This window comes from Emys orbicularis, chromosome 4 (assembly GCF_028017835.1).
Source record: "Emys orbicularis isolate rEmyOrb1 chromosome 4, rEmyOrb1.hap1, whole genome shotgun sequence".
NCBI lineage: Eukaryota > Metazoa > Chordata > Testudines > Emydidae > Emys > Emys orbicularis.
The window spans coordinates 107,681,383-107,705,344 of record NC_088686.1 but is presented as its reverse complement, the minus strand read 5'-3'; the positions used below and the strand labels follow the sequence as shown (position 1 = coordinate 107,705,344).

General features: G+C 49.1%; 1 protein-coding gene across 1 annotated transcript in view; it reads left to right on the top strand.

The window, feature by feature from the left end:
• Positions 1-10,011, top strand: part of LOC135877392 (NACHT, LRR and PYD domains-containing protein 3-like) — a 47,735-nt gene extending 37,724 nt beyond the window's left edge. Inside the window, exons 10-12 of the mRNA XM_065402820.1 lie at positions 2,426-2,596; positions 6,470-6,640; positions 9,921-10,011. Coding sequence (XP_065258892.1) covers positions 2,426-2,596; positions 6,470-6,640; positions 9,921-10,011 — 433 coding nt within the window. The remainder of the gene's footprint in view (positions 1-2,425; positions 2,597-6,469; positions 6,641-9,920) is intronic.
• The last annotated feature ends 13,951 nt before the right edge of the window (positions 10,012-23,962 follow it).

The window sequence follows — 23,962 nt, the reverse complement described above, 5'->3', positions numbered from 1 at the left end:
CATTGGCTTTCTTTTAGTCCTCTGGAACTTCCTCAGTTTCCCAAGATTTATTTAACATCAACAGTCCAGAAAGCTCCTCAGCCAATTATTATTGAAAAAAAATTGGTGCAGTAAAGACCTTCTGATTTACAATAATTTAACTCTCAGATGCTGTTTAATCCTCTTTAGATAGTGTTGGAACAGAAAATATTTTATCACCATTATGTGTTATGAATAAACTCTCCAGCTTCCTGGAAAAAAATGGGTTTGTTTAGTCTGGAGAAGAGAAGACTGAGAGGAGACATGATAACAGTTTTCAAGTACATAAAAGGTTGTTGCAAGGAGGAGGGAGAAAAATTGTTCTCCTTAACCTCTGAGGATACGACAAGAAGCAATGGAGTTAAATTGCAGCAAGGGCGGGTTAGGTTGGACATTAGGAAAAACTTTCTAACTGTCAGGGTAGTTAAGCACTGGAATGAATTGACTAGGGAGGTTGTGGAATTGGAGACTTTTAAGAGCAGGTTAGACCAGGGATGGCCAACCTGAGCCTGAGAAGGAGCCAGAATTTACCAATGTACATTGCCAATGAGCCACAGTAATATGTCAGCAGCCCCTCATCAGCAGAGCCAGGGGTTGAGCAGTGAGCATCCCCCGGCACACTGGAAAGTTGGCACCTGTAGCTCCAGCCCTGGAGTCAGTGCCTATACAAGGAGCCGCATATTAACTTCTGAAGAGCCACCCTTGGGTTAGACAAACACCAGTCAGGGATGGTCTAGATAATACTTAGTCCTGCCATGAGTGCAGGGGACTGGACTAGATGACCTCTTGAGGTCCCTTCCAGTCCTGTGACTCTAATTCCTGTCAGCTACAAAACAAAAGTAGATATTTAATATTTCTGCCTTTTGTTCCAGATATATTAAAAAACATTCCTTTTAATTATTCTTAACCATATTGTCCATAGATGCTTTTGCTGTTGAGACTTTTAGCTTCACTTATCAATTGCCTGCCCTTCTTAATTTATGATTTATATTAATTGCCATTAACCTGTCTTTTATCCTCTCCTATCCTTACTAAATAGGTTGTAGTCATTAATTTAAACATTCTAATTATGTGAATCCTCTCATAGGTTCTAGTAATACCAACTACGACAGAATTTCTCGTGTGAGCATTTCCAAATCCTCCTATTTATTACCCAGACTCCTAGTAATGGTACATAGAAAACTAAGGAATTTCCTTCATGTCATCTTGAGTGTCCCAGAATGACCCAGTAATACATTCTGTGGTCAATAATAGGTTTCTTTTATATGTAGCAACTTCAAGGGTTCAGCCATGGAGGTTAACTACAGACTTCCCATAGCAATTCAATAGGCCAAGAAACACACTCCCTTTAGAGAGAGTTTTTGATTGTGGAGCCTGCATACCAGCATGCAGTGAGATCATGTGTCCCAGGCCTGGAACCTTACAAAGAGCACAAGTCGGATTCACTGTAAATTCCTTCATTTTATAAGTATTGTGAACCCCACCTCTAGCCTTTGTAAGTGGTTCTGATACAGGCAAGGGAAGAAAGTCATTTATTACAGACCCAGAAAGTCTCTCGGGGAACAGGGAACCCAGTTGTGCTAAACAGGTGGGCTGGGAGCGGGGTCTGTTCTGTTATCAGTAATATATGTAGCTTGGAGTTTGGCTGTGAGGAAAAATGTCATCTGTCTTCTAGTTTGGAAGGGATTTGGCTCCCACATACCCTGGCTGATAGGGTACGTGGTTACTGCAGAGTTAACTTGGGCTGTTACCAAGGCTTTAGCCCTATCTCCTCTGCTGTCCACAGACAAAAGCCTTTGACCCAGGTTTGGAAGTGCTGTAAGCCTTGGCTAGCTTATCTGACTAGGGCAATGGTGCCCAAACATGACTTGAGTGTGGCTTAGCAGTGTGGACACTCAATGCCCTGCTTGGCTAACCTGGGTTCCCAGAACTAGACATTCAGAGCTGGGGTAACTCTGCAGTGATGATATAGGCATAGTTTTAGACACTGGGGAATGTTTTGGGGGAGGCAGAGGAGCTCACACAGCAGCTTTAGATTGAATTAGCATAAGCAGAAAGGAGCTTGAGTATAAGCACTGGGAAAGGGTTTGAACTATTACTCCGTGCCTGTTAGGATTCTCCAGCCCATTACAAACACCCCTGCAGTCTGCTGCCCTCCCTTCAGCTCATCTGAACATTCCCTTTTGGAACACGGGGTGACTGACAGAGGCAGAGGCACGTGGACAGGAATCCACACAGGGGTCGTTGGTGCCAACAGTCCCACTGCCCCCTGCTAGAGCCCTGTGACTGGTGTCTTCTGAATGAATCATCCCTTTCCAGACAGACAGTGACATGAGTGAAAGAATTGCCACAAACAGGAGGGAAGTGATAACTTGTTTCCTTCTCTGTGTGTTTCTGTCTCCTGCAGGTTGTGGGGTTGTGATCTCACAGCTGATTGTTGTGGGGATCTCTCCTCTGCTCTCAGCACTAGCCAGTACTTGACAGAGCTGGAACTGGGGTATAATGAACTTGGAGATGCCGGAGTGCAGCTGCTGTGTGAGGGAGTAAAACATCCAAACTGCAAACTTCAGAAACTAGGGTAAGTAGCAGCTGGTTTCTCTGTGCCTATTGACATTGTCCTATCGCGATTTCAGCTCTTTCTACTAGAATCACAGCACTACAATGAATGCAGCAACAACCCTTAAAAAACACCTACTGTCTTCCCAAGGAGTCAGAAAGAGACCCACTGCTATGTAGATTTATCACCTGTATTCGATGAGAAGTTGGATCACAAAGCCACTCTACATGCACCGTAAATGCAGTGTATTTTACTGAAGACCCTTCGATTAATTTACTCACTATGTGTGAATGAGAATACGGTCATAGGAGAGTTCACAATTTGACTAGAATAACCCTCTGTCATTCAAATCCTTTACCTTCATTGTAATCAACGAATCCTGGGATAAACCTAACAACCTGAGAAAGAAACAGAAAGAGGGAAGAGGGAAAGGACAAAAAGACAAAGAAATTCAGTAGAAATAATCATTAGCTGGGGATTGTCTATAGGAGCAGCCGGGGTGTTTTGTCCTTCACCCGTCTCTTCCTCAGCCTGCCCCTCTCTCTGGGCAGCAGCTTTCACTGAGGTTGACAGCACTGTAGGTTCCATTAGCTCACCCTGGAACTTCTGCTCTAGCCAATGACTGACCAGTGTCAAACCTCCCATTCCTGAGCAAGTTCAAAGAGAAGCTAGGAAAAGGCCAACTACAAGCTCCACCTGACTGAAGCCAACATTCCAGACCCAGCACAGTCTGGATTCAGGCTAGGATATGGAATGGATGCTGCTTTAATGGAACTGATGGATGCTCTTCTCTTGTCACTGGATAGAAAACGAAAGATGAGTGCGCAATGACTAGATGTCTATTTTTCAAGAAATGATGATTTCGCATAAGCATGGGCCTCCTGTCCATTAACCAAGATGGATGGATGGTACTGGTACTTCCCTCCTGAGCCCACGCACACGCTGTTTTTTTTATTTGGGAGACATCTGTAATGCACTCAAAACAGCAGATTGTACAAGATAACCATCATTCCTGATGGGACTTTCCCTAATGACCCGAGACCTAAAGACTATGTGCTGCAAGAGGATTGGGCCACATCAACGGCATCCAGAATGCATGGACCATCTAATTGGCCCAACGCTACAAAGGTGGTCCCTGAGATGGCGCAAGCATGAAATGACACCTATCAAGGTCCAGGCCTGTCACAAGGCACTTCTCCAGCTGTCAAGTGTGCAGCACTGCCTAGTCAGTTTTCACAGCCTCTCCATTACAAACACATAGTTTGTTATTTTTCCATCACATGCACATTGAATCCTCTGTTTTCAGACAGGGCAGGATATAGCACAGTTACACACGAGGAGAAGCCTGCCCCACAGCTCCGCTCCTCCTCCACCCAGCTTCCTGTTCCTCCCAGTTACTGAGCCAATTGTCTCATTAGCCCAGCAATTACCACCAAGTGTCAGGAATCCCCAATGGAAATAGGCTGATTGGATCCTATTAAGCCTGCAGCTTTCTCTGTACTGCAGCATCTTCAGTGACCAGGGTGTTACAGCCATTGCGCTGTAGCTAGTCCATGTGGAAGAGAAGGGAGCTCTCTTGGTTCACCAACAACATCTGAAGCAAAGTTCCCTTCTCTTCCCTGGTTGGGCTGTCCAGAGGAAGAAGAGGTGAAAGATTCTGGTCATTAGCTGTACCAGCCTGAGCAGTCTGCTGTTGCCTGAAAGACCCCACTGGCAGTAGGAGCTCTGACTATATGATTCCATTACTTGGTTCCAGTAAACAACCACCACCACCTGAGGTAAAGATCCTAAAAAACAAAGCAGAAGGAGGTTGATCCTTTTCTTTTTATCTTTGTCTTCTATGAGGGATGCCTCCTGGCTCCGTGTGTGTGGGGGTGGGGGTGTTGGAGGCAGAGCGGCAGCATTAATAGTTCCCTAGGAAGGAACACCAAATGCCCATGGCTGTCCTCTATAATTACTGAGGTTCTCCTGGTTGGTGTTCCAAAAGCTGCTATTGTGTGTGATTTAACAATTACTGCTGGGTTAAGGCTTTTTGGAAAGATTCTGTGCTATTTATGATGTGAAAGGTGGAGGAGGGAAATGGGAATAGTAGAAAATAGCTTGTAACAACACAGGGATTTAAGAGGGAAGTAAGAAAGTGGTGACTTGCAAAGAAATCACTCTTTGGGTGATCTCACTTGACAAGGGCCTCAGACCAGAATGGACACTCATGTCCTACTGCCTGGAACGCTGTCTGGGGATTTAGATTAAAGGGAAGACAGCTCCTCCTTAATTCTCCTAATGCAGGATCAACAAAAGGAATTCTTTGTCAGCTGCCTAGTTTGGTCTGCTTACTTGTTACCTTGATTTGATAATTTGAACTAATTCATCTAGTGAGTCAACCTCAGTTTTGACCTTGATTTGATCATTGTGGTGTTCCATTCTTAATTAGTTTAGTCAGTGATACATATGTTCAGTGTTTATATAAAATCCATAAAAATTACCCAGACCTGGTTTATTCTTTCAGATTGCAATATGGGTCAAGTAAAGCTGAGGGCAAAGGTAATCTAGTCAAGCTATTTAAAAGACAAGGTGGGTGAGGCATTATCTTTTATCAGACCAACTTCTGTTGGGGGTGGGAAGAGGCACTACACAGAGCTTTTCTTCAGGTCTGTGTAAACTTGAAAGCTTGCCTCTCTCACCAACAGAAGTTGGTCCAATAAAAGACATTACCTCACCCACCTTGTGTCTCTCATATCCTGGGACCAAAACAGCCACAGCAACACTACCTATGAGATATTGAAGAGCTATTTGGCTTTGGTTCTAAATTTTTAACCTAGGTCTCTCACAGTAGCCCAGTGGGGTAGTTTGTGTAGTGTGAGGGTCCCCGCTCTCCCAAGCTGGGCTTCACAGTCTGAGGCATTGGGTTACTTTCTGAGAGAGCCAGGCCAGTTTACACAGCAGCAATGGTTCCCTGCAGTTTAAGGGAATGAAAACCAGAGTGCTGACAATGAATGAGCTTGTGACCTATTTCCCAGGTGTTTCCTTCTGTGTAGGGAGGGATTCCCCACCCCACTAGAAATACACCTACATCCTACCCACCCAGTTCCATTCTTGGCTGACCATCCCTTCATGGAATACAGGGTAACTGCTATAACTGGGCACGTGGAAAGGAATCTACTCACTACCAAAGCATTCTGAGTAGCTATGGGCTACACTTCAAACCATTCAGAGAGTGAAGCTGGTGCAGACATAGTGACTTGTTTACTGAACGGGGCATCTTGCGGTGAGCACATGATGCGGTGTTCTGCAACGGCTGACAGCTGGTCTCTGGGTGGAGTTTAAGGTGTTGGTTATGAGCCTATGAGCTATAAAGATCTAAAGGGCCTGTTGGATCACTTCTTCCCATGCTAATGCTACAGCTGCGGTCAGCAGGGGCACCTGAGTTGGATTCCCCCTTGTTGTAAAGGAGAGGGGCTGCTGGCAGGGCGTTCTGGAACTTACTTTCCTCCTTGGCACAAAATAGCTTCAATCTGGTGACCACTTGGGCATGCTGCAAAAGACACTTGTTGGATCAGGGTTTTGGGTTTGCTGAGGGTCACTGAGGGATGCCTCCCAGAGCAATGAAGGGATGGGAAAGAGATTTTTTGTGTGTGTGTGTGGCTAGCTGGCTGAGTTCCTGTCTGAATATTTATTTTAATGTTGTTGGAGTTTTGCTGTAGTGTTGATTCTGCCTTAGGAGCCTAGAACTTTGTATAGGGGTATTTTGATAATGATTTAAATAGAAATAGCTGATTTCTCTCTCATGTCTCTGAATTCAGAGTCTCTTTAGAGATACACACTGGTATCAAGGAGGGAAACACACAGGTGTTGTAAACAAGTAGTCCTTTGCCTTTCTGTATCTGTCTGCTGCAGGTTGGAACATTGCAGTCTAACTGCTGCTTGTTGTGGTGATCTCTCCTCTGTGCTAAGCATGAACCAGCACCTGACCGAGCTAGATATAGGGAGAAACAAACTGGGAGATCCAGGAGTGCAGCTGCTGTGTCAAGGACTGAAACATCTCAACTGCAAACTACACAAAATAAGGTAAGTACCAGCTGATTTCCTTTAGTCTGTGCCTATTAACACGGTGGTGGTGTGAGTTACTCTCCATTTACCAGGATCACAATACCCTTCATGGAACCCAGCCATGGACCAGCCCCACTCTGCTCCTGAGACAAAGAACAGAGACCCACTGATGTCTTCATTGGTCACATTTTGCTAGTTAAACAATTGAATAATGGAGTTGTGAGTTCAACCCTCGACCCTTCTTAAGCAGAGCACGAATTGGCATGGACTCCGCTGGCCCAGGGTAATCATTTGGTGGTGCAAAGCAGATATAGCCAACTCTGTGCAAGCCAATCCTGCCACAACTGAGTGGGTCTGCAGGGGCATGGAGGACCTATGTAAAAGGCAAGATGGGCAGAATATGCTCCACCAGCTCTTAGGCGGGCACAGCAACTGGGGTAACTTTAGAGCAGCCCTGAGATTTCTCTCAGCTAAACCAGAGTTCATTCTGGCCAGGATCAGAGTAGGGGAAAGGTCACTTAGAGCCTATTTCTCCACTTCCAAGCGGGGCTGAGTATAAACTTGGTGCAGCTGAGGACAGAGTCTAGTGGCTTCTAGCAGCCCCGAAATGCAGCATATCTTGATGTTACAAGCACAATGACTTTACTTACTAAGGCAATAACAACAACCCCACACATGCACACGCTGCCCTCAACTCCAGCTGTCACGCCTGCTCTCCCAAAAGGGCTGGAAAGAAAATAAAATGAATGCTCATTCTGTAACAGAGCAGTACCCTATCAGAGAGAGAGATCGGATGAGAATATTACTGTATATTTCTCTAAACAAAAGCTTACTGTTGGAATTGTTTTCTCTTTGCTATTTCCATACACCTGTTAAAACTTCCTAAATAAATAGTTTTAAAAATTGTCCCACTCTGTTCTCCCAAACTGGCTGCAAACAAGAAATGTGAATAAATAACATCAACATAATGTGTTTCCCATAAAGGGCTGGGATTCCCCCTGCTCATCACCCATCATTTCAGGCCCAGTCCGCAGCGTCACCCCTGTTCCTGATAACACAGCCCACCCAGCAAGTGTGTCATTGGGAGCCAGCTGTGGTCTGGCTCTGGGTGTCTTTCTGGCCCATCCTTCTCATGGCAGATAATTAAGGGCTGGGCAGTGGCCTGAGCTCAGCCCTGTTATCTCTGATCTCCTTGGGGTCCCTCTGCATTGTCCTCCTGTGTCACCTAGTCTTAGCAATTGCCTCTCGCCTCCTGCTTGCAGGCTGCTCCCCGCCCCCTTCGGTGTACTGGTGCTGCTGCTCCCAGCCACAGCCTGAGTTACCCTATGGCCCAGGGTTACCCTACACACCACTCAAGCTCCCCCCTACTCCTTGCCACTCCAAACCCCTCGTAAGGATTCAGGGGCTATAGGGAGGTGGGATGGTGGGGCTGTGAGAAGTGACTGTACCAGCTGGAGGCAGGAGAGTGGAGCTGTGGAGGCCAGACCCCTAATCTGGTGTATGGGGAAAGGGGCTTTAAACATTCATTTGCAGCACAGGAGGCTCAGAGAGGTGTGAGTGGCCCATTCCTCTTGATGGAGTGTTCTTAGCTGAATGAGAACAGCCCTGGGAGAGGAAACAATAGGGATGAGAGGTGTGAACTGCTCCATCCATCTGGGTGGGTGTTCTCATTCTCCCCCGTGTGGTTTTGGCTCTTGTGGGCCTGGGCCATGCACTGAGCATGCCTGGTCTCAGCTCCCTATCCTGGTCTCATTGTTGTCTTGCTGTCTGTAATCAGAGGTACTAACGCTTATGTAGGGCAGTAAACTCTGAAATATTTCTAAACTGGTCATTGGTCCCGTTCAATAGCTAATCTCAGGGGCAGGCCATGCTATCAGTTTCATGAAGGCCAGAGCCTTAGATTTTCCCCTAACTCTACACCACAAGAGTTATGCGCTCCGTTCATAGGGCTGTGTATCAGGAACCTCTTGACAAAATGACCCCAAAACTTGCTTTTCTTTGAGAACACTGAGTCCCATTGTTTAGGGAAGAGGAGAAGAGCTTGAGTCAGGATTACAACTGCATACCAGAGTCTTTCATCTTCCCTCTAGTTATTTAATGCTATTTTCCTTGACCAATACCCCTACAGTACAATTGGATTCTGCATGTGGAATTTAGAGCAACTTAAAATATTGCTATTATGCCAGAAATGTTGGTCTCTGGGCAAAACAAACCTCTGTAGAACACGAGTAACATGCACATCACATGTTGGCTGGAAGCTGCCAATGGCAGGGCAGACCGCAGCCATGGGTGCTACTTTGATTCAAAAGCCACAGCATGTCTTCTTGAGCCACCAGTTACTGCAACAGGAGATTGCCAGCAAAGCCTCTCATTAGCAGTGGAGCCCTACAGTTGCCACAGGTGTATTTCACTCTCTTTGGGCAGTCACTTTGGGCTGACCCATGTTGAGGTTCCAAATGTTATCGTGAATAGCTTCTTAAATATTGCTTCCCAAAGGGGCAGCGGGTGGGGTGCACTAGCTGAGAGAAATTGCTATAAATTTGGGGAGGGTCAGAGCCATAGTTTGAGTCGCTGGTGTGGGCAAAAAAAGTTATAAAAAATGTCAGATTCTTCTATCCCATTACTTTTCGGGGGCCGTATCTCAGGAACTCCTTTCTCAGATGGCCCCAGATTTGAACCTCTAGCCCCTCCCTGCCCTGGCTCCCCATGACACACAGGAATGTTCAAGACAATCCAAGTAAGCATGCGGGTGATAGAGCACTTAGAAAAGCCATCTGCAGCCCCGCAACAGCAGCTGCAAACTCAACCCCTTCAAGGGCTGTGTTACTGAAGCCTTGTGGAGAGGGGGTGTTAGGAGCCCCTGCAGCAATGAGAGCTGAGATCAGGCTGCTGTCATGGGGAGATTCTGTGACCTGGATTTTGCAGCCCCTGCTCCCTGTGAGCGCTGAGTAGCCCCACAGCGATCAATGGGACTGTCCGTGTCAGTAAGTGCTCCCCGCCCTGAGCAAGGGCTGCACAATCCAGCCCTTTACATGCAGAAAGGACATTGCTGTCCCTGCCCAGAGCTCACACGGTGAGTGGGATGTGGGGGGAGCAGGCCAGGCTACAGACTGCACCAGCGCTTCTCCTCCCCTCCCCCAAGGGAAAGGTATCTGCTGGCCGTGAGATCAGCAGGCCGGGCAGCGGCAGTGACACAGATCCTGTGGGTGCAGTTCATGGTGCTTCATAGGGGCAGTGGGCTCAGATGTTGTCTGCAGAGAGAATTAACATGTCCTTTTCCTTCCCGGTTTCCACACAGCTTGGGCTATCAGAGTGTAACTGAAGAAACACAGGCAGAGCTGGATGCTGTGAAAGACACAAAACCTGATCTGGTCATAGAGATATGGTAGGGCTGGTGAGCGGGAGCCACTGAACCAGCGAGGCTCTGACCTGGCTGTCCTGCCACTAGCTGAGGAAGCAGGCTGTGGGGAGGGGGAACCCTGCCCCTTTTAAGGGGGACCCCAGCAACATATTTCAGTATCTGTGGTACGGGGCTGAGTAGAGATTGTCAGGCCCAGCCCTCCTGCCTGAGGGTGAGAGGCGCAGGAGCTGGATTTGCTCCATGCTTGGTGTGACCTTGGAGGGGGTAGTTGGTTTGTGGGGGGAGGGAGGATGCAGTTCAGGGCCCAAGCGAGGGATGTGGGATCATGGGAGATCTGGTAACCTCCCCTTTCAGTCTCTCTACGTGAAGGATGGAGACTCAAGAACCATCCTCGGATCCAGAGGGGAATTGTCACTCTGTTACAACAGATTATCACTGTTATTTGTGTATTTATAATAGTATTGTAGTTTTACACAATTCCACAGCAACTAAGCTGGCATTTTCCACATTACATCTCCCAGCATTTGTTCGTCCCTGATGTATGTTTCTGTGTCAGTTTTGTTGAGTCCAATAAAGATCATGAACCAAGAAAAAATGCCATCCTTTAGAGTTTGTATTTCTTGCCATAGTTTCTGCTAATGCACAAGAATTCTCCAGGCCTAGGAGAGACCTCAGGGATGGTTTCTCAGACAGTTTTTTTTTTTTTTTTTTTTTCCCCCCCATGGTTCTTGTTTCTCATCCATTATGGTCAACACCTTCAGAAGCTCGTGCAGGCAAAATAACAGAGTGATTTTTAATTTCTCTGGGCTTCTGTCAGAAAGCTGGTGTAGGTGACCCCTAAGAATCCTGAATGGCCAGTTAGGAGCAGAGATCAAAGGTGCAGGACAGGGAGAGGGTTAATTGTTGTACAAAATCCAAGATAAAGATGTAGGTTTTACCTACGATTGTGAGGGAGCTCAATAGCAGAGTCATTTGGGAGCCTGTACTGTATGTATTAAAAAGACATTGTTTCCTTTTCTTTAAAGTGTTTGGGCAAAGCACTATTCCAGTGTCCCCCACTCCTCAGATGCCCCATGATGTCTGTAGAGGTTAGTCCCAAATATTCAAACTTGGCTAATAGAAGCAGGGCCGGCTCCAGGGTTTTGGCTGCCCCAAGCAGCCAAAACAAAACAAAAAAAAAGCCGCGATCGCAATCTGCGGCGGCAATTCGGCGGGAGGTCCTTCACTCCCAGGCAGAGTGAGGGACCGGCCGCCGAATACCTGGACGTGCCGCCCCTCTCCGGAGCAGCCGCCCCAAGCACCTGCTTGAGAAGCTGGTGCCTGGAGCCGGCCCTGAATAGAAGTTAGGCACCTAAATCCATATTTAGGCACCTAATTAAAAGTGGCCTGACTTTTCAAAAGCAGTTCCCCACTACTGTCAACTACAAATGTTCAAAAAGTCAGGAGTCAGGCCCCCAAAATCATGAGATTTTAAACAAGAAATACATTTGTGATTCTTTTCATTTGCCTTCTGTTTTCTGAGTCTTTAGGATTCACTGTGGTCACGTTTTCAGACTGTTCTCCACAACCAGGAGGGTTTTAAAAACTTTTTATAAATGGAAGCTGAGATTCTCCTGTAACTTCAGGACTCCAGGAGCTGAGGGTATAAGTGTAACCCTTCTGCCCATCTAAGTTGGCAGCAACAAGGGCCGGGTTCTGTATCTAGGGGTTCCGTTTCAATAACGCAATGCAAAACCGGCTCGAGCCCCCACCCAGTGACCTGGGACAATTACATACCACCCCCCTGGGTACCTCTAAGAGGCAATATTTCCCCTCTCGCAAGCACGGAGTCTGAGTGTAGCAGAAAATGTTTAATAACATGAGGTAAACGACATCAGCATAAAATTGGAAAAACACCACAAACCATGAGCAAAACCCACCCCAGCAAATTGGGCTGTGTCCGTTCCCTTTGGCTCTTGAATCCAGCAACCCAAAAATCACCAAGAGTCCCCAAAGTCCAACACCCCCAAAGTCTCTTGAGTCCAGCAACCACCCAAAGTCCCAAAAGTCCAACAACCCCCAAAGTCTCTGTCCCTGGTCAGTGCAGCCCCAGAGTAAAAAGGGGGGGGGGGCACACAGGGTGTTAAGGGGCACCTTACGTGACCCAAGGCTGGCCAGCCATCTGTTTCTCCATGGGGGTTCTGCTGCAGCCTTCACCACGAGCCAGTCCACTTTCCTGCCATCCCACGAACTGCTCCACTCTACAAGCTGCTCCGCTCCGCTCACCGACCTGTGAGCCGTTCCAGCCGTCCCCGCAAACAGCTCCGCCCGCCATTCCTTGGGCCACTCCAACTGGCCCCACAAGGCTCCGCGCCGCTCGCTGCTCCTCCAGTCGTCCCCACAAATTGCTCCGCTAGCTGCTGAGCAATATAGCTTCAGGCTCCCTCACTAGTTAACACAGCACTCAGTGATCTCAGCTCTTAATAACTTTAGCTCTCATTGTGATTTCAGCTTTTAGCAATTTCAGCACATAGTATAGTAGGGGAGCCCCAGTGCTGGTGCACCATTGGCCCAAAGTGAATTCAGCTCAGCAGCCTGTAACTAGACTCCTAATGGAATGAAAGTTAGCTCTGACATTCAACCGTGGAGAGAGGAGGTGGTGCAATTGGTGTTTCAAACCCTCAGAGGGGGCCCATACCATTAGGCACAAATACCTGTCCCCATCCTCTCTCAATTCACTGGGTTTTGTAACCCATGCCCCTTGTCAAGCAAGTGCTACTTAGGTAATGGTGAAGGACTCACTCAGTCCTTCTGTCATACAATAGTTCCACTGGCCTTGATTCACAGAATCAGGGTAACAAAACTTTATTCTTCCTGCCCCAATAATTGAGAAACTGGGGATCCCACACCAGCCAAAGTAACCACTTTCAGTTGCTGTTGTTTCATGCCAGGCGAGTGGGTGTGCCTATGCAAACAAGATCAGCCCCTGGAGTTCTTTTCCACACTCACCATAATTCACCACCAGATGTCAGGGTAGAGCTCATCCTGACTCTGCTTACATAAGAAAAACACCAAATGCTGTGAGACTCCCCAATAAAATCTCTAGATTTGGCAATACTGGTTCCCACTCACTTCAGAGTGACTTGTAATTGCTCAGCAACTCTGCAAACCTGGGCACTTTTATTTTGGTACCTAATTCTTGCCACCACTGAACATTTTGGCCTAAATATCTGAAAGTGGTAAATGTGGGTAAATGAGATGAGAACAGTTTACAGCTCATGGCAGAACTTGCTGATCTCTGCAGAACTAGGTCATCTATATTGTTAATATTCTCTTTTGCTGGATGTTTACTAGGCATTTGTTTTACGTGTGAGGCTTTTTGCTGCACTGTTTGTTCTAGCACTGTAGGGACAAAACAGTCCTGTTTCTTTAAACAGGGAAGGGGAGGCGAAAGGAGGCTAGTTCTGAGCTGAGAGAGAGAGACAGGAAATAGGCAAGGAAGTCCTTGCCAGGGATTACATTTAGAGAGTGAAACTTCTTGAATTTCATCTGTTTGTGGGGATTTGCCCACTCATTTTGAGAGGAAGAAAAGCTGATTATCATTCCAACGGAGCCAGTGCTCTTCAGTGCTTCAGGGTGAGCTCAGCATACAAAATATTTCACTTGGCTGAAATCATGTCAGAGCGGGTTTTTGTCTTGTAAAGATCAGCGACTCTCCTCTTGAGAGAAAGGGGTGGGGGAGGTGCGTCTCTGCTGAGGTCTCTAGAGTCCCTCCTGCAGGGCAGCAGAGGAGGTCTCAGGATTGCAGTGTTTCCTAAGTGACTAAACCAGAAAGGAGAGGACTGTTCTGCCATCCCTCTGCTTTCCTGCTGTCTGCTTTCAGCAGCTGCGTGTGAGGGAGATGGAGACTGAGGAGGCGCTTGGGTGGGGCATGAGACGAGAGAGAGAGAGAGTATGTGAGAGACAGAAATGAAGAGTGAGTCTGAGTGTAAGGTACGGGCTATAGATCATAACTGTCCCATGGGGAGGCACACACCCCTCCCGCCCCCTTCCATCATCACGAACAGCTGAGAAAACCACAGGAGCCACTGGACTGCTGTAGGGCACAGAGTGGCCATGAGGGAGCCTGGGGGCTCTCTCCCTTTGCCAGGTGGAGACCCATCCCCAGCCCTACTTCAGCTGTTTTGAGATGTCAGAGACTGGAACTGCTGAGGGCATCCTGTGGCTGTTCTTCCCCCAGGCTGCCCACAGGCTGTAAGAGGAGGAGGAGGAGGAGGAGGGTATCTCTGGGCAGAGAAGGCAGATTTGGGGACTGGTGCTGAGGAGGGTGTTGCTAAGGAGGTTGTTTAGGGTGGAAATAGAAACCAAAGAAGGAGCTAACCAAGGTGCCCTCCTTTCCCCAATCCCAAATCTGGATTAAAAACTTCCTTTGCTGGAAGTTCAGGCAGCTTTGAGACATAGATCCAAAATCCCCACAGGAAAATCACTCTGTGAATTACACAGCATAGATCACATGCCATGACATTTATGGACACTGTAATATTAACAACTGCTGAACAAAATACACACCCAGCCTTAACTCCCATTTATACCGGTTTGTTTACACACATTACAGTCAGTGCATGGACTATATAAAACAGGATTTAAAAACAATCCATGTATATTTCAGTCATTTTGGGGCAGAGACTTTGGTTTGTGTCTACATCTCTGAGGCTCCCCTGAAGGAGCTACATAATGTTATGGCTGGTGACCATGTGTCACTGTTACTTGGGCTGTGTTTCTTGGTGTGCCAATGGGCTGCTGCTCTTGGGGGGGGGGGATTAAAGGGGGGTGTTTTTTGGTTTCATAAATTCATAGACTTTTAAGGCCAGAAGGGACCATTAGATCATCTGGTCTGACACCATTTGTTTGATTAAAGCAGATCTTCCAGAGAGGCCTCCAGCCTTGATCTGAAGACTGCAGGAGATGGAGAATCCACCACTTCCTTTGGTAGCTTATTCCAATGGTTAATCACCCTCGCTGTTAGACACTTGTGCCTTATTTCTAACTTGAATGTGTCTGGCTTCAGTTTCCAACCGTTGGTTCTTGCCATGATTTTGTCTGCTCTGTTATGCAAGTATTTTCTGTGTGGAGGCAACTTTGGGAGAAAGGGAGCTCTGTGGTCAGCCTAGGGTGACCAGATCACCCAAGTCAAATATCGGGACGCGGGGGGAGGGGCAAAAAAAAACAAAAGAAAAAACAAACCCTTCCTCCACAAGCGCTGGAGGGAGGCACCGGGAGACGCAGGGGAAGCGCGGGGCCAGGGTGAGTGAGAGTCTGGCCTGGCCCCGAGCAGGCAGGACTCAGTCGGGCGGTAGGGAGAGCAGGGGGGCGGCCCGCGGGGCCAGGCGGCGGCTGTTCTCCCCCCCGGGCAGCGGGACTCGGGAGCAGCTGCTGCTGCAGCTCCCACTGCCGTGGGGGGAGGAAGCAGCCAATGGCCAAGCTCGGCGGCTGCGGCTCTGGTGCCCGGGCCCGAACCCCCCGAGCCTGGGCCTGTTGTGGGGACCCAGCAGCGCGCACGCTGCGCCCAGCCCCTGGCCAGTCGCGTCTGGGCTGGCTGCCCAGCTGGTGCTATCCCGCGGCAGCCCCGGAGTGGGGGCAGCAGGCCCCAGCCCCCCCGTCCCGCTCGGGTCCCGCAGGGGAACGAATGGGCCTGGGCTGCCGATGCCTCCGCCCCGGGGCTGCCGCGGGATAGCACTAGCTGGGCAGGAGCCCAGACGCGACTGGCCAGGGGCTGGGCGCAGCGTGCGCGCTGCTGGGTCCCCGCAGCAGGCCCGGGCTCGGGGGGTTCGGGCCCGGGCGCCGCAGCCGCCGAGCTTGGCCATCGGCCGCTTCCTCCCCCCGCGGCAGTGGGAGCTGCACCAGCAGCTGCTCCCGAGTCCCGCTGCCCGGGGGGGATAACAGCCGCCGCCTGGCCCCGCGGGCCGCCCCCCTGCTCTCCCTACCGCCCGACTGAGTCCTGCCTGCTCGGGGCCAGGCCGGACTCTCACTCACCCCGGCCCCGCGCTTCCCCTGCGTCTCCCGGGCCTCCCTCCAGCGCTTGTGGAGGAAGGAGGAATGGTGAGCCTGGGGAAGAGGCAGGGATTCAGGGAGGGAGCCAATGGGGGGAGGAGGGGGCGGGGGTGCGAGCACTTCCGGGCTCCGGAGCATTTCCTTGTTTGTCCAGTGTCCCGACCGCACATCGGTCGGGATGTGGGACAAACAAGGAAATATCGGGACAGTCCCGATAAAATCGGGACGTCTGGTCACCCTAGGTCAGCCTGAGAGTTTGCTCTCTGCCATGGACTCTGATTGAAGTCTCTTCTCTGAGAACTGGGCGTTGGTGCTGGGCTGAGATTCCTAATACTCTGCTCCATCCCTGAGCCCCCTCCTGCATCATGAACCCCTCATCCTCAGACCCACAGCCCTCACCCCTCCCCCTTCCCACACACCCCCTCCTGCCCTCAAACTCCCTCCCAAAGCCTGTACCCCCTCCCTTTGCATCTCCTCCCACCCCCAAACTCCATCCCAGAGCCTGCACCCCTCACCCCCTTCTGCACACCCACCCCCTGTCCCAGCCCGGAGCCTGCACCCAGCACCCAAACTCCACCCCAGAGCCTGCACCCTGCACCCCTCCTGCACCCTAATCCCCAGCCCAGGACCTGCACTCTAGACCTCCCCCCCCAACCCCCCCCCCCAGAGCCTTAGGCAGGTGGGGGGGGCGGAGTTGTGGGGGGCGGGTTCTGGGCACCACCAAAATTTCTACAAACCTGCCACCCATAAGGGTCGGGGCAGTCAGGGGACAGGTAGGGTCCTAGGAGGGCAGTTAGGGTGGGGGGTTCTCAGGAGGGGGCAGTCAGGGGACAAGAAGCAGGGGGGGGGGTTGGGAGTTCTGAGGGGGGCAGTCAGGGGGTGGGAAGTGGGAGGGAGTGGATGGGGGCGGGGCAGGGGCAGGGCTAGAGCGGAGCTTCCCCCCCCCGTGTCCTCTTTTTTGATTGTGGAAATATGGTAACCCTAGTTAATAGGGATCCCCAGACTAGGGCTAAATTTACTACAGCTAGGGCTGCCTGGACTAGGGTTAAGGCTTCTATGTGTAGGCCTCTCCAGGCTAGGTTTAGGCCTGTGGTGAGTAGGGCTTCCCAGGCTACGCTTAGGGTGACCAAAAGTAAGGCTCCCTGGAGTCAGTTTAGGCCTGGTGTTGGTAGGAATCCTGGTCTTAGGGTTAGGATGAACAAGTCTAGGGGTCCCTGGAGTCAGCTAACACTTTAGACTGTTAGGGCTCCTTGGTCTGGGTTAGGGTTACTAAGGTTAGGGCTCCCTGGGATAGCATTAGGGTAAATAATGGTAGGCGTCTCCAGGCTAAGTTTAGGCATGGGCCCAGTAAGGCTTCCCATGGATAGGGTAAGGTTAAAAAGCACCTGGCTCCCTAGATTAGAGTTAGGATATCTTTATTTATTTATAACCCCATCTCCTAGAACTGGAAGGGACCTTGAAAGGTCATCGAGTCCAGCCCCCTGCCTTCACTAGCAGGAACAAGTACTGATTTTGCCCCAGATCCCTAAGTGGCCCCTTCTAGGATTGAATTCACAACCCTGGGTTTAGCAGGCCAATGCTCAAACCACTGAGCTATCCCTCCCCCCCTAAATTGTTCCCCAATTGTTCCCCGGAGTAGGATTAGGTTACTAAAGCTAAAGATCCCTGGGCTAGGTTTAGGCCTTTGGCCAGTAGGGATCGTCAGTCTAGGATTATGTTTACAAACAGTAGGCCTCTAAGGGTAGGGTTAGGCCTGGGATCGGTAGTGCTCCCCTGATTAGGGCTACTAAGGGTAGGGCTCTCTGTGCTAGGGTTTGGCCTGTGGGTAATAGGTCTCTGCAGACTAGGTTTAGCATTACTCAGGGTTGGGCTCCCGGGCTAGTGTTAGGCTTAAAAAGAGTAGGTCTGTCTGGGCCAGGGCTGATAGGGTTCCCCAGGCTAGAGTTGGATTACAAGGGGTAAGTCTCAGACGGTTATAAAGGGTAGGGTTCACTGGGCCAGGGTTATTCCTGTGGTTGGTAGAGCTCCTCAGGCTAGGGTTAGGCCTTGGTGGATAGCAGGGGGGCTGGGGTTTGAGTTAGAAAGGCTCCCAGGGGCAGTCTTGGGCCTGGAGCTTGTAGGGTTCCCCGGTTTAGGGTTACCAAGTATAGGGTTCTCTGGGCTAGGATTAGTTCTCAGACTGGTCGGGCTCCCTGAGCTAGGGTTAGGGACACAAAGTGTAGGGCTCCCCAGTCTAGGGTTAGGCCTGGAGCCAGTATGGCTCCCTGAGTTAGGTTTATGGTTGGAAAGGATAGGGCATCCCAGCTGGGGTTAGGTCTGGGGGCTGTACGGTTTCCCGGGCTAGTGTTAGGGCTATGGGAATAGGGCTCTACAAGCTAGCGTTAGGCCTCAGGGTGGTAGAGTGTCCCATGATATGGTTAGGCTTATAAAGGGTACGGCTCCCCCGGCTAGGGTTAGGCTAGCATACTAGGTGGCGAAGTGCTTTATCTATCCAATTAGAGATGCCAACGACATGGGTTTGGGGTGAGCCCCTTCCTTCCCTCAGAGACAAGCACCTAAGTCGGGCTGCAGGGAGGTGCCTATCTGCTTAGAGATCCATGAATGGGAATCAGGCAGTTCAGGCACTTAACATGTTTCTTGAGGGAGTTAGTTAGGTGCCTGCCTTGCGCTACGTAAAACAGCTGGAGGAGGAAGTGGTGTTGTCTGTCTTATAACTTTTAGGGTAGGGGTTAGAGCCCTTATCTGGGATGTGTGAGACCCAGGTTCCTTTCCACTCTCTTTGTGAGAGGGGGAGTACAGATTTGAACAATGCTTCCCATCTGTCAGTAGAACATTGTAACTACTGAGCTATGGGATATTCTGAGGGGGCTTTCTCTCTATCTCTCCTCTTGAAGCTATCCCACTGTGGATAAATAATGAGTGATTTGACCAGGGGGTTTGGGACTGGGGGTCTCCAGTCTCCTAGGTGGGTGCCCTAACCACAGAGCCATTCACAGTTGCACTTTCTGGCCCAATGACTGTTCCACTGTCGATACATACTTACATAGTCAATAGTGATTTTGGGTGCCCAATTTGAGACATTTGACAAGATCCTAATTTTCAGAAAGTGCTACCCTCTGAAAATCAGGACCCTTCAATATGTCCCCATTTAGGATTTCAAAAATCACTGGTTACTTTGAAAATCTTGTCCTCAGAGCCTAAAAAAACAGGTTATTAGAATTTCCATTTTTGTAAAAGGTATCTAGAAACCCTTCATGCCCTGAGTACTGAGTGCAGATTCAGCTGTAGACAGGGCAGAATAGAGTGTCTTGACTGTTCTGATGAGAGAATGGTCATATTTGCTCTAATGTGCTTTAAATTTCCTTTCTTTCAAAGCTTGGTCCTCAATGGAATAAATTTCTCTCCCAATATAATCTGATTTTCTCTGGCTAAGCATGGCAGCAGTGTCTGCTGTTGTCTGTAGGACCCTGGCCTCATTTGTGGCAGAAGCTGGAATTTGTATTGTGAATGAGGCAGTTTATTCTAGGAAGAGAAAAGATGGTGTCATGGTTAAGGCAGCTGCATACTGTCCTGGAAAGCTAGATTATATCCCTGCCTTTGCCAGAATTCCTGTGTGAGGCCAGCAAGTCATTTTAAATCAAAGTGCTCACAATTGTGTGTTCCTCATTTTCTGGGTGTCTGGCCTGAGGCACCTGAACCAGATTTACAGAAGTTCTTGGCACTCACAATTACATCTGAAGTCGACTGGAGCTGTACTTTAAATGCATGAATTGCTGGACAATGCTCTGTACTTTGGAAAAATCGGGCCCTAGGTGTCCCAAGCTGAACTAAAATTAATGGATACTCCTGATAGTCTAATCTCCCTGTGCTTCAGTTCCCCAGTTGTAAAATGGGGACAATAATAACCCCCCACCTCACAGGGAAGTTGCGAAGATAAATTAATTCATGTTGGTTAATTCCTCAGATACGAAGTTGAGAGCACCATAGAAACACCCAGAAAGAAATTCATTCTGAAAGGGGTGTGTTGCATAAGGCCTGAGGCCACACATTGATTCAGGAGGATAACAAGAAATACTAACTAGCTGCCCATTCACTGAATGAGGGCCAGGTCCCGTGGAAAGACTAAAGTAGGGTTACCATACGTCCTCTTTTTCCCGGACATGTCCGGCTTTTCGGCACTCAAACCCCCGTCTGGGGGGAATTGCCAAAAAGCCGAACATGTCCGGGAAAATGGCGGCTCTGCTCCTCCCCTGACTCTTCGGCTCTGTTTAAGAGCCGGGCTGCCCGAGCGCTACCGTCTTTGGGCAGCCCCCATACCTCCGGACCCTGCGCCGCCAGAGCCCGGGAGGGGAAGTGCCCGGCTGGGGGCGCAGGGTCCGGAGGCAAGGGGGCTGCCCGAAGCCCAAGCGCTACCGGCTTCACGGTTTGCTGGGCAGCCTCCAGACCCTGCGCCCCCGGCTGGGCGCTTCCCCTCCCGGGCTCCAGCTGGGAGTGGGAGGGAGGAGGGGGCGGAGTTAGGGCGGGGAAGGGGCGGAGTTGGGGCGGGGCTGGGGGTGGGGAAATGGGCGGGGCCAGGGCCCGTGGAGGGTCCTCTTTTTTTATTTAATAGATATGGTAACCCTAGACTAAAGACTGTATCGTGGTGCACTTGCCCAAGGGGGCAGGATTCAGGTGGCACAGCCAGCCTTAGTTATGGCATTTCCTAATTTTTGGTTGCTTGACTTTGCAACCTTAATGTTCTTTAACATAGGTTTTTTTGAGGTATAAGAGCCATTTCTGAAGGAGATGTCCTGGGGAGTTTGTCTGGGCTAACGGCTGCAGTAGGAGACTAAGCTGAGAGAGGGACCATAGCATCCATGTTGCTTTCCTCAACAGATGGATGTCTCTAGGGCAACACTTATGATATTCACTCTGTGTGCAGGGCTGATACAAGCACATCTAGGCCCCCTGTGACCCCACTCATTTAGGGACCCATATATTGTGACAGACCCAGACCAGTGGGGTACAGGAGTCTGGTAGAGGGCAAATATACTGGTCACTGGATGAGTAGTTTTCTGTTCCCTGAGTGACCAGAGCAGGGGCTGCACTAGAGTAATTAGGAACCTGCTAGAACCAGTTAAGGCAGGCAGGCTAATTAGGACACCTGGAGCCAATTAAGAAGAAGCTGCTGGAATCAATTAAGGTAGGCTAATCGGGGCACCTGGGTTTTAAAAGGAGCTCACTTCAGTTTGTGGTGTGAGTGTGAGGTGCTGGGAGCAAGAGGTGCAAGGAGCTGAGAGGGTGTGCTGCTGGAGGACTGAGGAGCACAAGCGTTATCAGACACCAGGAGGAAGGTCCTGTGGTGAGAATAAGGAAGGTGTTTGGAGGAGGCCATGGGGAAGTAGCCAAGGGAGTTGTAGCTGTCATGCAGTTGTTACAGGAGGTACTATAGACAGCTGCAGTCCACAGGGTCCTTGGCTGGAACCCGGAGTAGAGGGCGGGCCCGGGTTCCCCCCAAACCTCCCAATTGACCTGGACTGTGGGTTCTTCCAGAGAGGAAGGTCTCTGGGCTGTTCCCCAACCCACATGGTGAATCTCTGAGGCAAGAAAATCCGCCAATAAGCGCAGGACCCACCAAGATAGAGGAGGAACTTTGTCACTATATATATATATAGTGGGTGAAAGACCATATTCAAAAAGTAGTTATCGATGGCTTGCTGTCAAACTGGGTGGGCATATCATAGGAGTCAGTCTTGGGTCCAGTACCAGTTAATATTTTCATTAATGACTTGGATACTGAAGTGGATGAAGTGCCTTATGAAATCTGTGGATGACACCATGGCTGGGTTGCGAGCACTTTGGAGGACAGGATTAGAATTCAAAATCACCTTGCCAATTTGGAGAATTCATCTGAAATCAACAAGATGAAATTCAGTAAAGAGAAGCACAAAGTACTACGCTTAGGAAGGATAAATCAAATGCACAGCTACAAAATGGGAAATGACTGGCTACGTGGTTATGCTGCTGGATTTGGGGGTTACAGTGGAGCCCAAATTGAATATCAGTTAACAATGTGATGCAGTTGGGAAAAAGGCTAATATGTTTCTGGGGTGTATTAACAGGAATGTCATATGCAAACCATGGAGGAGGTAACTGTTCTGCTCTACTTGGCACTGGTGAGGCTTCAGATGGAGTCCTGTGAACAGCTGTGGGTGCCACATTTTAGGAAAGATGTGGATAAACTGGAGAGATTCCAGAGGAGAGCAAGAAAAATGATAGGTCAGGTTTTTCTAAACCTTTTATGAGGAAACCTGCATGTTTCAGGCTGGTCTACGCTGAAAAATTAGGTTGACCCAGCTACATTGCGTAGGGGTGTGACAAATCCACACCCCTGAGCAATATAGTTAAGCCAACCTAACCCCAGATGTAGACCAGCACTAGGTCAACGAACGAATTCTTCTATCGACCTAGCTAGCCTCTCTCAGGGAGGTGGATTTACTACAGCGACAGGAGACTCCTCTAGTCATTGTAGATAGTGTTTAAACCGAAGCACTACAGCTGTGCTTCAGCTGTGCCACTGTAGCATTTTAAGTGTAGACATAGTCTTGGTCTTGAGAAAAGAAGGCTGGGGGAAGGGGGGTGCACCTGATAATCTTCAAATTGTTAAGGGCTGTTATAAAGAGGACAGAGATCAATTGTACTCCCTGTCCACTGAAGGTAGGACAGGTAATAATGGGCTTAATCTGCAGCAAGGGAGATTTAGGTTAGATATTGGGAAAAACTTTCTAACTATAAGGGTTGTTAACCTCTGGAATAGGCTTCCAGGGGAGGTTGTGGAATCCTTGTCATTGGAGGCTTTGAAGAACAGATCAGACAAATGCTTGCAGGGATGGTCTAGGTTTATTGGTCCTGCCTCAGTGTAGGGGGCTGGACTAGATGACCTCTCAAGATCCCTTTGCAGCCCTACATTTGTATGATTCTATGATATGGGCCACCTTGTTGCATTCTTCCCAGACCCTGGGTCGTTTCCAAGACAGGAACAGTCCTTTGGCCAGATCCGCAGCTGGTGTCAATGAGGGTGGCTCATTGACATCCACAGAGCTGCGCTGACCTACGCCTACAGAGGATCTGGTCCCTTGTTGTAAAACCAGGCAGAAACCACCCTCTGTATTTCCATCTTAAAAGGATTGGGGCTAGTGGATCCCTTGTCACCATTTTTCTCATTTCTCTGCTGAAATGAACGGCTGATGTCCTGTTTCCACTTTTCCATTGGGACATGGGCTTTGGGGAGCTGCAAACAAATACAACAAACATGAGAAATTCTCAAAATAAGAACACAAAGCCTCAAATGGTGCCAGGCATTGGGGTGTGAGCCAGTGGGGTGGGGGCTTTGCACCCCAAGTGGAGCTGCTTATTTGATCTTCGAGGGAATAAAGGGGATTGCCCCAGAAAGATAGCAGTGATAAAGAATCTCACAGGGGTTCATCAGAAATGCCTCCTCCCTTCCTCCATTTATCAAGCAGCAACTTCCTCCTGAGTCACTGTGAATGTGACTTGTAAAGCTGTTTCAGGTTCACTTTTTCAGCTTATGATATTCCTGGCCCATGAAGGTCCACTTCTGCTTCCTTTATTTTTTTCCAAACCCCTCTTTCTCATGAGGTTTTAAAATTAAAAATAGTGGTAATGTTCCACCTCAGAAAAACACGAGTGAGAAGGACTTAAGCCCCACCATCTGTTGAGATCACTGCTATTTGAATATTGAGCAAATACTCAATCATTCTCTTTTTATATGTTGTTTGTTTTGATTAGACTTGCTACTTGCTTGGTTAAAGCTACTACATTATTTTCTCCCAACACAGAATATGAGGGAGGTGAAAAAAGATGAACAAGTCCATGGAGTTTGTGGTGTCAATAGATCACTGAAAAAGTTGTGCCAGTTGTTGATGCCAAAGGGGTGTAGCCAAAAGACA